We start from the raw sequence: 13,515 nt of genomic DNA on the forward strand, positions 1-13,515 counted from the left end.
ATCATAACACATTAATCATTTATGATTGAACCAATTTGAAATGATTATGATTTAACCTATGATGCATATATGATACTTATAAAGCAAATCATAATACATTTTAGATAATCATATAAGGAATGAATGGTATAATAACATGATGAATTACATTCATACCTTCACGAAGGATAACCTAAGATTTCATAAGTATTATGCTCAATAAAGTTTTAGCATGAAATCAGCATCAACCATTTATATTAGAGAAGAAATTTAGATTTTGAAAAACTTAAAGGAGAAGGTTATACATATTCATTCATTGTTTTCTTATTATCATGCAAGCACTAGAAAAATTTTATGCTAAGATTGTTGAGATAAAAATTCAACATATGAGGCATTTAAGAACTTTGATGTAGAGAGTATCGTAATTTCATAAAAAGATAATTTTGATACACGATGTAGAATGTTAAACCTTATACTAGATTTAATGAATAAATTGAGACTTATTTTTAATTATGTGTCAACGCACCCATTTGTATGAAAGTTTCATTTGTTTCATGGGTAGCTTGGCACACTTATATCTACACCCTCATATTTTCATTTTGGATACCCAAGCTTGCTTGGGTCCTTGAGGGTTAGTGCATATGGTTTCTTTTGGAACCCAAATCTGTTTAAACGTAATAACTTTACCATTTGATTTATTCGTATTAGAACCATAGGTAAAGTTTTTGTGCCCAATCTTTTTATGTTTGAAATAAGTTATCTTATTTAATGGTTTGCTTGGTGAATTGATAACCTTTTTCTTTAGGGGTTTATTGTTGAGCAAAGAAATCCAGCCAAGTCTTGATTTATCAAAAACAGTATGTTGACTTTCAAACATCGTTTTTAATCTTTCTGAACTTACAGTGAATTTGTTAATAAAAGATTTCAATTGGTTAACTTTTTCACTTAAGTTTTGATTTTTTTTAATTAAATTCTGATTTTTCTGAATCAATTCTTCTGAATTTAATCTTAAGCGTTCATTCTCAGAATTTAATTTGTCTTTCATTTCAGCAGTAGAATTTCTTTCCTCTGACATTTTCAGATGTAGCCTTTTATTCTTTAAACTAAGCTTCTTATTCTTTAAATTAAGCTTCTTGTATTCTAAGTATAAATCAGAAAATGCATCATGAAGTTCATCAAATGTAAAACAAGATTGAGCTTCAGTATGTACTTGATTTTTGAATGAGAAATCACTTTGTATTCGAGTACATACCTCATCTTCATGTGCCACAAGGCATAGATTTTCAATTTCAGTTTGCTGCTCCTTCTTCGGAGCTAGTTTCAAATTCACTAGAAATGTTAGTGCATTCATATTTAACTTCAAGCATACTCCATATTTCCTTAGCAGTCATGCAAAAAGATATGTTATTAAGTTCACTATCATCCAATGCACAATATAGAATATTCATGGCTTTTGCATTTTGCTGAGCCATTTTCTTATCATGATTAGCATTTGTATGTAGCCCATTGACTATGATACTCCATAAATCGTAGTCATATGCTTGAATGAAAATGCGCATGCGTGCTTTCCAATGTGTGTAGTTTATACCATTAAATAGTGGAGGTTTATCAATTAATTGTCCCTCACTCATAGAACATCCCACTTGGGTTGTCATGATCTTTAACTCTTGATTGTGAGATCAATAATTACTATTGGAGCACCTTGCTCTGATACCACTTGTTGCCCAAGGTGACATTACGATCCCACTTGTTGATACCGGAAGCATTGGAAGCTCCACGACCACCTCGCCGTGCCATTACGATCGCTCTGAGATCCGGCCCTCCTTCTAGCGCCAACTGTTGCTGGGGGTTCAAACCGAGAACGATTGGCACAGCGGTGTGAACGGGGTTCCCTTGGAATTGCTTCGGTTGCGCTCCACCTTCCGCCGGGGAACCTGCAAGCAAGCCTCGCACCACCACCGGGGTAGTGGGGGCCCTCCGACGATCAAGTTAGGGAAGATCGAAGGAGAAGGAGAGGTAGCAGGTAAGATGATACTCTGGAAAATCTTGCTTACCCTCCCCCTTCCCCCCCAGCCGCATATATACCAGGCTGGGGGGTTCTTTTGGGGATTGGTCATCGTGTGGCGCGATGGGGTTGCCACTGACATGGCCGTTACAGGGCGTCGTGGGGCAGCGCTGGGTACGGCTATGGCAGGGCGTAGTGGAGTTCCGCTTTGTACGGCTGTTACAGGGGATCGTGAAACAGCGTCGGATACGGCCGTTGCAGGGAGTAGTGGAGCAGGGGGCCGCGGCGTGCCTCAGGGGAACAGTCTGTTGTTGTCAGAGATTGCCGACTCGGGGTCGGATTGCTGGATCAAGGGGCAGCCGACTCGGGGTCGGGCTGCGGAGCCGAAGATATCCGACCCAAGGTCGGATTGCTGGATAAAGGGGCAGCCGACTCGGGGTCGGGCTGCGGAGCCGAAGATATCCGACCCGAGGTCGGATTGCTGGATCAAGGGGCAGCCGTAGTTTTCCCGGGCGCGCGTGCCGGTCACGTGGGGCATGGTGGCTAAGTTCCCCCGTAACAATAATGTTTGAGAAAATAATTTTGGTATGTTTGGTTGATTATAGAAAAGCGACAGATTCTTGAGTGGTTTATATTTGGTTAAGCATCTACTTTTCTAAAAAAATATATTAAATATCTATTACTCATAGATTTTAATGGCTTAAGGATATTTTTGAAAAAAAATTAATTTTTAATAAGTAAGAAAGTAGCTCTTCTATAAATTTTTTTATAAAATATAAAAATTTACTTTTACAAAAATATTATTTTTTATTTTTTTAATTTAAAAACTTTAATCAAATAAAAAATATTTTTCTTGTTTTCCTATTGAACATATATTTTCCGGTCGTTCTCCGCGAACAAAACGAGTACTTTTGGCAGCTACTTTGATCGTTCGTTTGCCCGCGAATAAACCCAGCCGTTCGGGCGAAGTTTTCCACGTCTCCCTCCTCGGTCTCTCCGCCCTCCCCTCACTCCCCACCCTCGGTTTATATATCTCTCCGTCCCTCCTTGCCTTTTCCTCAGAAACGACGTCCCTCCTTAAGGAGAAGAAATCAGGAGGAGAAAGAGGAAAGAAAAATGTCCGCGTTCTCGGCCGTCAAGAGCCTCTCAACCCCGACCATCACCACCCGATCCACCCCCTCCTCCAACCCCAAACCCTCCTTCCCCTTCCCCTTTCCTTCCCCTGCCTCCGCTGGCGCCGGCAGCCTCCGCCACTCCGCCGCGATCCGACTCAACTCCTCCTCTCCCAGTCCCCTCCGCGCTGTCTCCTCTCATGTCCTCAGTGACGAGCAGCGCGTCACCTCCCCTTCCAACCACGTACCTCTCCTGCCCTCCATTCTCTAAATCCTAATCAATCGTATTAATCTTTTGATTTATCATCTAATCAAGGAATTTATATTTTTTGTGTGCGTATTCTTTTGATTTATCATGCCCCCCAAAAACCAAAAGGACAAGGCACTGGTAACCCGTCGGGAGGCGCTGGATCTGTACGAGGACATGGCGCTGGGGAGGTCGTTCGAGGACATGTGCGCCCAGATGTATTACCGGGGCAAGATGTTCGGCTTCGTTCACCTCTACAACGGCCAAGAAGCGGTCTCCACTGGCTTCATCCGCCTCCTCCAGCCCGGCGATGCCGTCGTCAGCACCTACCGGGACCACGTCCACGCCCTCAGCAAGGGCGTCCCGGCCCGCGCCGTCATGGCCGAGCTCTTCGGCAAGACCACTGGCTGCTGCCGCGGCCAGGGCGGTTCCATGCACATGTTCTCCGCCCCCCACAATTTCCTCGGTGGTTTCGCCTTCATCGGCGAGGGCATCCCCGTCGCCACCGGTGCCGCCTTCTCCTCGCGGTACCGCCACGAAGTCCTCAAGGAGGCATCCCCCAGCGGCGGCCTCGACGTCACCCTCGCATTCTTCGGGGACGGCACCTGCAACAACGGGCAGTTCTTTGAGTGCCTGAACATGGCTCAGCTCTGGAAGCTGCCCATTGTGTTTGTAGTCGAGAATAACTTGTGGGCGATTGGAATGTCGCACCTTAGAGCCACGTCCGACCCCGTCATCTGGAAGAAGGGGCCTGCATTTGGGATGCCCGGGGTGCCCGTGGATGGAATGGATGTGCTGAAGGTGAGGGAGGTGGCTAAGGAGGCGATTGAGAGGGCAAGGAGCGGAGAGGGGCCTACTCTTGTGGAGTGTGAGACCTATCGGTTCCGAGGGCACTCACTCGCGGACCCTGATGAGCTTCGAAAGCCTGGTGAGGATGTTGACTTTAAACTATGCGCCACTTTACCTTGTTGCATTGCTTTCGGTTTGATGTGCAAGTTTTTTGGATTCTTTATTTCCTACATAATGTTGAAGCATTCGAGTCTAAAGGGGATTATTAGAAAAAGCAAAAGATCTGGATGTTGTAGATAAGAATAATGAAGGTCTATGATAAACATTCTTGACTATGTGATAGAATTAGGCATAATTTGGGAAAAGAATATGATTCGGGCATGAACATATTATATGCCTCTTTTCCTATTCATAAATTAGCCGTTTGAATTATGAAAATTAATTGTTCAAGTAATTAATATGCTCATAAATCAGTGTGTTGTCACCTAATGGTTTCTAGTTATAGGATGAATGTTACGTTGGTGGTGCTTTAGGAATGGAGTTAGAATTTTTCTTTTTATTACGGTCGAGATTAGTATGTGGTATGATTATATGCTTCTTGCTCATTAGGAAGGAAGTTGCTTTGTGACATGTATATTAATTTTCTCTAGGCCTATTATTTTCTGTTTAGTCTCCAACTTGGAGGCAGCTTTGTTATGTATAATATTTTGATGGCTATTCACAGTCTTCCTCACTTTATCCTTCACAGGTCCCACTTCTACATACTCATTTCGAACTTGACCCCTTTGATTTTATTAAATGTCCACCATAGCATCCATACTTATGTGGATTCATATTATAAACAGCATTATTAGAATACTATGACACAGTGCTCAACCATTCCATTAAATTCTATTTGTATTCAACAATTGCAAACTGCCGGTTTTGGTTCTATTGTAGGCAACCATTCCTGACGTGAATCTCCATCTCTTTGTATAATAGATTAAGGTAGTGAAAGCAATGTTATTTGGGAATCCATTACCCATTGACCATGTCGTGGCTTGACTACAAGATATATTGTTCAATTGCAAGATGTGTTCCTTATTTCCCTGCATGTTTCTTTCAATAAATTGATCATGCGATCATTAGCGATCAATTCTTGCATGTACATAATTTCATCAGTTTTAGAGCACATCAGTGCTGGAAATAATTGTAGGAGACGACTCTGATTAATTGATGTACCTCTGGGTTTTAGGATGCTCAATGATGGTACATGAATCACTTCAAGAATATGAAGTAACATACACATGTATGTATATATATATATGTATGTATGTATGTATGTATGTATGTATGTATGTATGTATGTTTATAGTATGTATATAGTATGTATATAGTATGTATGTATTATGTATATATGTATGTATGAATCACTTCAAGAATGTATATGCTTAATGACGGTATATGAATCATTTCAAGAATGTAAAGTAACATATATATATATATATATATATATATATATATATATATATATATATATATATATATATATATATATATATATATATATATATATATGTATGTATGTATGTATGTATGTGTGTGTGTGTGTGTGTATATATATGTATGTATGTATGTATGTATATGTATGTATGTATGTATATGTATGTATGTATGTATATATATCTATGTTTGTATATGTATGTATGTATGTATGTATGTATGTATGTATGTATGTATATGGCTCCTGATGGTTTTAAAGGTCATATTAAATATCAAGATTGGTTAGAAGACTGCAGTCTAGAATTTCTAGGTGCAAGATCTTCTGGCTTTCTTGTAGAAATCAATAAATTACGTAAGTGGTAATCTTATGCAAGGATAGCAAAAGACATGTAGGAAATTAAACTGAAGAAGAGGGGGGAGGAAGAAGATCAAGAGAATGAATGAGAGGAGGAAGAAAATGAGAGGAGGCTGAAGATTAACTAAGAGAAGCAGAGAGGCCTGTTACTTTTCCAAATTTTAAAACCGAATTATGTTACATAAAAATCCCCTTAAATAAGAAGCATAATGCTATATAACCTTTAAAAACTTAAAGTAACCTTGTTAAGTGGCCAGCCCGCTTTGTTGTATCTCTATGTGTGGGAGAGAGAAGTGAGTGAGTGAGGGGGAGGGAGAGAAAGAGCGAGAGGTTTTGGAGGTAAGGATGTCTAAAGGGAACAAGGAGAACCTACTCCTCTTTTATCTCTAGTTGCAATGGGGCCCAATCTTTTAAATAAAGGCTTATGTGGAGATGGTCGGGGTTGAGAGGCTCTTGACGGCCGAGAACGCGGACATTTTTCTTTCCTCTTTCTCCTCCTGATTTCTTCTCCTTAAGGAGGGACGTCGTTTCTGAGGAAAAGGCAAGGAGGGACGGAGAGATATATAAACCGAGGGTGGGGAGTGAGGGGAGGGCGGAGAGACCGAGGAGGGAGACGTGGAAAACTTCGCCCGAACGGCTGGGTTTATTCGCGGGCAAACGAACGATCAAAGTAGCTGCCAAAAGTACTCGTTTTGTTCGCGGAGAACGACCGGAAAATATATGTTCAATAGGAAAACAAGAAAAATATTTTTTATTTGATTAAAGTTTTTAAATTAAAAAAATAAAAAATAATATTTTTGTAAAAGTAAATTTTTATATTTTATAAAAAAATTTATAGAAGAGCTACTTTCTTACTTATTAAAAATTAATTTTTTTTCAAAAATATCCTTAAGCCATTAAAATCTATGAGTAATAGATATTTAATATATTTTTTTAGAAAAGTAGATGCTTAACCAAATATAAACCACTCAAGAATCTGTCGCTTTTCTATAATCAACCAAACATACCAAAATTATTTTCTCAAACATTATTGTTACGGGGGAACTTAGCCACCATGCCCCACGTGACCGGCACGCGCGCCCGGGAAGACTACGGCTGCCCCTTGATCCAGCAATCCGACCTCGGGTCGGATATCTTCGGCTCCGCAGCCCGACCCCGAGTCGGCTGCCCCTTTATCCAGCAATCCGACCTTGGGTCGGATATCTTCGGCTCCGCAGCCCGACCCCGAGTCGGCTGCCCCTTGATCCAGCAATCCGACCCCGAGTCGGCAATCTCTGACAACAACAGACTGTTCCCCTGAGGCACGCCGTGGCCCCCTGCTCCACTACTCCCTGCAACGGCCGTATCCGACGCTGTTTCACGATCCCCTGTAACAGCCTGTAATAACCCCAAAATATTTTTTTTATATAAAAAGGGATAGAATAGTCCTTTAAAATTGATATAAGGGGTAAAATTGGAAGGAATCAAAAGATAATGGCATAGTTGTAGATACGTTGAAGTGGTAAGGGTAAAATTGGAAAGGAATCAAAAGTTAATGGCATAGCCGTAGATATGTTGAAGTGTTAGGGGTAAAATGGGAATTTAATAATATTAAAAAAAGGATGAATAGTATCTTGATGTGATTTAATTGGAGGGTTTGAGCTGGAATGAAACCGAGAGAAAGAGGGAGGGGGTTCTCAGACGACAACAGAGAGAAAAAAAAAAGAAGAAGAGGAAAGGAAAGGAAGAAAGAAAGAGGAAGAAAAAGAAGAAAGGAAGAGGAAGGAGATCCCGGTTGCGCTGCCAGCTGAAGGGAAAAGTGTAGATCTCCTTCCCCTCTACGCAAGGACCTCGATTTCCAAAAAGAAAAAGGTAAATATCCATCCCTATCTAGTCTTTTGATGACATTAGGCTATACAAAGAGTGGATATAGTCTAGAGGGGTCGGATAAGGGTTGTAGAGGTGGTTAAAAGAGGAAGAATCGGATTTTAACAAATTTTTCCGGCACTACGGAAAAACTGTGTCGAAGTCCCAACTTCGGTGAATTATTTAGGGGGTCAAACGGCCTCCGATGATGATGCATGTTATCTCTTTGGAATCCTCTATGAGTGTAGAATGTTAGGTAAAAATTTCATCAAATTTGGAGTCCTGAAAGTGGATCAAAACCGGGATGAAGTAACCCATTGTCAGTTTGGGTTACTGTTCATCCGGGTGGAAAATAGGGGATTTCATGCTATAATAGGGTATTAAGCCTAGATCAAGCTAAAAGGGACCTTGTACTCATGCAAGGGAGTCCCTAATACATATAAATGGTAAGTTAATCAATTAAAAAGAAAAAGAAGAAAGAAAAGAAAAGATTTAGGGAATGGGGGAGTTGAATCAATTAAAGTTCCCTATATTATAATTGGCACGTAGATTATAGCCCTTGATACAAAACTAAATGTATTGTAAATGCATGTCACAGTTGGGCAAGAAGCTAGGGAACAAGAGGAAGAAGTTCCCCACTGCCTGCTGTAGATTTTTGGAGGCGTATCAGGGCTGTGCCAGATTGACAGGTGAGTGGGAGTCATGTACTTTGCACTATGAGCATTCTTAATTCATTTTCATGAATGTCGCCAAGTGTGAATTGATTCCACTTGAGCATATTGATTGATATTGTAGTAGATTCCTCTATAATCTTGATTCTCCATGCTTGATTATTCTGTACATGCATGTGAGGGAACATTGAGAGGAATTACGAGGGGTTGATGAGTAATCAAATTGATTCCGAATTGTGAAATGACTTCTTTTGTAAATTGATTTCATTTCCTCTATTTCAAAGACTTGTAGAGCCCTTCTCATGGTATATTGAGTTGCATTGTACTCCCGTGATTCCTCACTCCCAACCCTGATGTTAGTTTATGATTGGGTCATGATCGAGTGAGTGGTAATCTTGATTATACTCCTTTTTAGTAGAGTATTGGGAGGGTGCATTATGGCATTTATGCATGGCTTGGCAGTATCTGCAGGACACCTATAGTCGATGGGGTTGAACATCGGCCTTTGTGCACATAGTAGCCTTCTGGGTGGGCGGAGCCCAGTCCCTTCCTAGGGGGGGACACGGCCCTAGGCGTAGGATCGGCCGGTCCTACGACTTATATTCTGCTTGCCGCCGGGCATAGTAAGACCCCGCGAGGTGCAGTATGGCTTTCCGCGGATGTAGAATTCCCGCGAGGTGCCGTTTAGTATGTAGATGTGAGATGGATTTCTGTCCTGGATACTGGCCGGCATTTATATGATCAGTGTGGTGTCTTATCCTGCATATGCATGTGACAGTAGGGAGTTGTTGCTGGTTCGCCTGGGGCGTAAAACCCACCTCCCGATAGCTGTCTAGCATTTATGTTATCGGTATGGTGTCTTATCCTGCATATGCATGTGACAGTAGGGAGTTGTTGCTGGTTCGCCTGGGGCGTAAAACCCACCTCCCGACAGCTGTCTAGCATTTATGTTATCGGTATGGTGTCTTATCCTGCATATGCATGTGACAGTAGGGAGTTGTTGCTGGTTCGCCTGGGGCGTAAAACCCACCTCCCGACAGCTGTCTAGTGATGATTTACATATTGGTGTGGTGTCATATTCGATGTATGCATATGGCAGTAGAGAGTTGTTGCTGGTTCGCCTGGGGCGTAAAACCCACCTCCCGATAGCTGTCTTGTTGATGATTCAGCCTATTGACACCTGATTTATATGATTCAGTACTATGACCTGTTGAACATATTCATGAGTAGCATATATGTTGACTTGATTATTCCATATATGCTTCAGATGAGTTGATATTGATTGTGGTGATATTGATGATTTACTCCATATTCTTTATGTTGAGTTCATGTTCATCTTGTTATTGATCTTGAGATTTTACCTCGAGCCATGATTATATCTTGTCTCATGTGCATAGTACTCTCTACTCCACTCACTGAGTATTTATATACTCACTCCCCAGTTTGGTGTTTTTGATTGCAGGGCAGGTATTGTAGAGAGAAGAGCAGGATTAGTGGTTGCCTGCTAGCTGTGCCGCTCCATAGTATAGTATAGTATAATGTAGATAGAGGTTTATATCTTTTGGTGTATTATAAACCTTCTATTGTATATAGTGCATAGTTACAGTCATAGATCCTGTTGTGGATATGGGTTTGACCATGGATGGATTGGGAAGCAGGTATATATATATGTGTGTGCAGATCAATTGTGTGCCGGAGATAATGTATTGATATATATTGGACGGATTATGTGATTGCTGCTCTGACAGGTAGTGTGTTGTATGTATTGAGATAATCCTGACAGGTCACTATAGAAAAAGTGATCATTTTGTGCATGCATCATGCCAAATTTTTCAAGATTTATTGATAATTGATAGGTAGTAGGGTTCTACGCGGTGGCTGGTGGCCTTATGCCTACCCGCACCCTAGGACCGTCGCGGCGGCCCGCCGGGAACGGGGCGGGGGTCGTGACAAAGCTTGGTATTAGAGCAAAGGTTAAGAAGAGTCCTGTCAGAGCAATAGGATGAGTCAGGATTAATAATAGGATTATACTATGGAGCATAGGATTTTTCTGTATGTTATTTTATGAGTCATTTACAACTCAGTAAAATATATCATGACTCAGTGTGTAACGACCATCCTCTCTTTTTGACTTTTTTAGAGAGATATAAAGAATACCTCCAAGGAGAGGATCTGCTCGTCCTGGAAAGAGGATGGAGCCAGATATAGCATTGGATGCGGGTTCCGCACATGTCGAGCCCCAAAGAGAAAAACCTCCTCCTGCTGATAGACGGAGGGTCGATGATCAAGGAGAGGTAGGAAGTAGAGATGCATTGATGGGACAGTTACTGGCGGAGAATCAAGCTCTGAGGGAGCAGATTGCTCGGGGGAAATCTCCTGCCCCGTCAGTAGTATCCATCCCACCTCCTGTAGTTGTGCCAAGAAGTTTGGCCAGGCGGGCTCTAGATGATGAGGGGATTACTGTACAGAAATTTTTGAGGCTCAGAACCCCCGAGTTTAAGGGGGAAGAAGGTGAAGATCCTCAGAGATTCCTGGAGGAGACTGAAAAGATGATACGGAGACTGCCCTGTTCTGATGCAAGGGCAATAGAACTTGTAGGGCTCACAATGAAAGAAGATGCCTGGGGCTGGTACCAGAGGCACGTGGAGGACAGATTGTACAGTAGGAATCCTCCAACCTGGGAAGAGTTCAGGCAAGCAGTGATGGATGAGTTTTTGTCTCCGGCTGAGAGGCAGAATCGGGCTCTTCAGTTTGAGAGGCTGAAGCAGATGCCCGGAATGAGCGTATCTGAGTACGCTCGTGAGTTCACTAGATTTGGGGAAGTATGCTCCTTACATCATCCCCATTGAAGCTGCCAGGATAGAAAGATTCAGGCGGAGCTTGATTTTCCCGCTTTATAATGCAGTACTGGCAGTAGAGGTCCCCACATTGTCTAGGCTGATAGATAAAGCAAAACAGTGGGAGACCAGAAACAAAGAAGAAAGAGCTGAAAGAGAATAGAGGAAAATAAGTATGGGGAAAGGGCAAAGCAGCAGAGGTAGATCTGAGGAAGTAGATCTCTCGGAGGGCCCGACGGAGCAGTCTGTACGCTCAGCTCCACCTGCCCCACGTAAGAGGAAATGGAGGGAAAGAGGTCAATCACAAGATACTTTTCTACCATCAGTACCTCGTCCTCCAGTCACTATGGCCAGAACTGAATCTAGGTTCCAATCATGGCCAGTATGTGGCATATGTGGGAAGCAGCACCCTGGTAGATGCAGAATGGGTCAGGGAGTGTGCTACAGATGTGGACAGCCGGGTCATTTTGTTAGAGAATGCTCGCAGGGTGCCACCCAGCAGTTTGTGCCTTTAACATCCTATCCTTCTGTGCAGATGGACAGGCCTAGTAGTAGGGAGCCTGTAGGCAGAGGTATAGGTCAAGCACAAACATCACAGCAGAGTGCTGGACCATCTCAACTGTCAGCTCCAGTAGGCAGAGGGCAAGGAAGGGTGTTCACGGTAAATCCACAGGAGGCACAGACATCGAATGCAGCTATGACAGGTAATTTACTCTTTTAAATTCGAGGACGAATTTTATATAAGGGGGGGAGGATGTAATAACCCCAAAATATTTTTTTTATATAAAAAGGGATAGAATAGTCCTTTAAAATTGATATAAGGGGTAAAATTGGAAGGAATCAAAAGATAATGGCATAGTTGTAGATACGTTGAAGTGGTAAGGGTAAAATTGGAAAGGAATCAAAAGTTAATGGCATAGCCGTAGATATGTTGAAGTGTTAGGGGCAAAATGGGAATTTAATAATATTAAAAAAAGGGTGAATAGTATCTTGATGTGATTTAATTGGAGGGTTTGAGCTGGAATGAAACCGAGAGAAAGAGGGAGGGGGTTCTCAGACGACAACAGAGAGAAAAAAAAAAAGAAGAAGAGGAAAGGAAAGGAAGAAAGAAAGAGGAAGAAAAAGAAGAAAGGAAGAGGAAGGAGATCCCGGTTGCGCTGCCAGCTGAAGGGAAAAGTGTAGATCTCCTTCCCCTCTACGCAAGGACCTCGATTTCCAAAAAGAAAAAGGTAAATATCCATCCCTATCTAGTCTTTTGATGACATTAGGCTATACAAAGAGTGGATATAGTCTAGAGGGGTCGGATAAGGGTTGTAGAGGTGGTTAAAAGAGGAAGAATCGGATTTTAACAAATTTTTCCGGCACTACGGAAAAACTGTGTCGAAGTCCCAACTTTGGTGAATTATTTAGGGGGTCAAACGGCCTCCGATGATGATGCATGTTATCTCTTTGGAATCCTCTATGAGTGTAGAATGTTAGGTAAAAATTTCATCAAATTTGGAGTCCTGAAAGTGGATCAAAACCGGGATGAAGTAACCCACTGTCAGTTTGGGTTACTGTTCATCCGGGTGGAAAATAGGGGATTTCATGCTATAATAGGGTATTAAGCCTAGATCAAGCTAAAAGGGACCTTGTACTCATGCAAGGGAGTCCCTAATACATATAAATGGTAAGTTAATCAATTAAAAAGAAAAAGAAGAAAGAAAAGAAAAGATTTAGGGAATGGGGGAGTTGAATCAATTAAAGTTCCCTATATTATAATTGGCACGTAGATTATAGCCCTTGATACAAAACTAAATGTATTGTAAATGCATGTCACAGTTGGGCAAGAAGCTAGGGAACAAGAGGAAGAAGTTCCCCACTGCCTGCTGTAGATTTTTGGAGGCGTATCAGGGCTGTGCCAGATTGACAGGTGAGTGGGAGTCATGTACTTTGCACTATGAGCATTCTTAATTCATTTTCATGAATGTCGCCAAGTGTGAATTGATTCCACTTGAGCATATTGATTGATATTGTAGTAGATTCCTCTATAATCTTGATTCTCCATGCTTGATTATTCTGTACATGCATGTGAGGGAACATTGAGAGGAATTACGAGGGGTTGATGAGTAATCAAATTGATTCCGAATTGTGAAATGACTTCTTTTGTAAATTGATTTCATTTCCTCTATTTCAAAGACTTGTAGAGCCCTT

The 13,515-nt window shown here is 41.8% G+C and overlaps 1 protein-coding gene across 3 annotated transcripts in view; it reads left to right on the forward strand.

Annotated features, from left to right (window-relative positions):
- The first annotated feature begins 2,886 nt into the window (after positions 1-2,886).
- LOC120103794 (pyruvate dehydrogenase E1 component subunit alpha-3, chloroplastic-like) overlaps positions 2,887-13,515 on the forward strand; it is a 40,555-nt gene continuing 29,926 nt past the window's right edge. The window contains exons 1-3 of one of the 3 annotated variants that reach the window (XM_089927979.1): positions 2,888-3,340; positions 3,473-4,271; positions 4,881-5,345. In XM_089927979.1, the coding sequence (XP_089784105.1) occupies positions 3,101-3,340; positions 3,473-4,271; positions 4,881-4,912 (1,071 nt within the window). In that variant the 5' untranslated portion in view covers positions 2,888-3,100 and the 3' untranslated portion in view covers positions 4,913-5,345. Of the gene's footprint in view, positions 3,341-3,472; positions 5,346-13,515 lie in introns of those variants that run through there. The other 2 variants (XM_088712929.2, XM_039119186.3) reach the window with 2 other exon arrangements.

Source organism: Phoenix dactylifera, chromosome 16 (assembly GCF_051530095.1).
Source record: "Phoenix dactylifera cultivar Ajwa chromosome 16, Ajwa_hap1_PhDact_Kaust_v1.1, whole genome shotgun sequence".
NCBI lineage: Eukaryota > Viridiplantae > Streptophyta > Magnoliopsida > Arecales > Arecaceae > Phoenix > Phoenix dactylifera.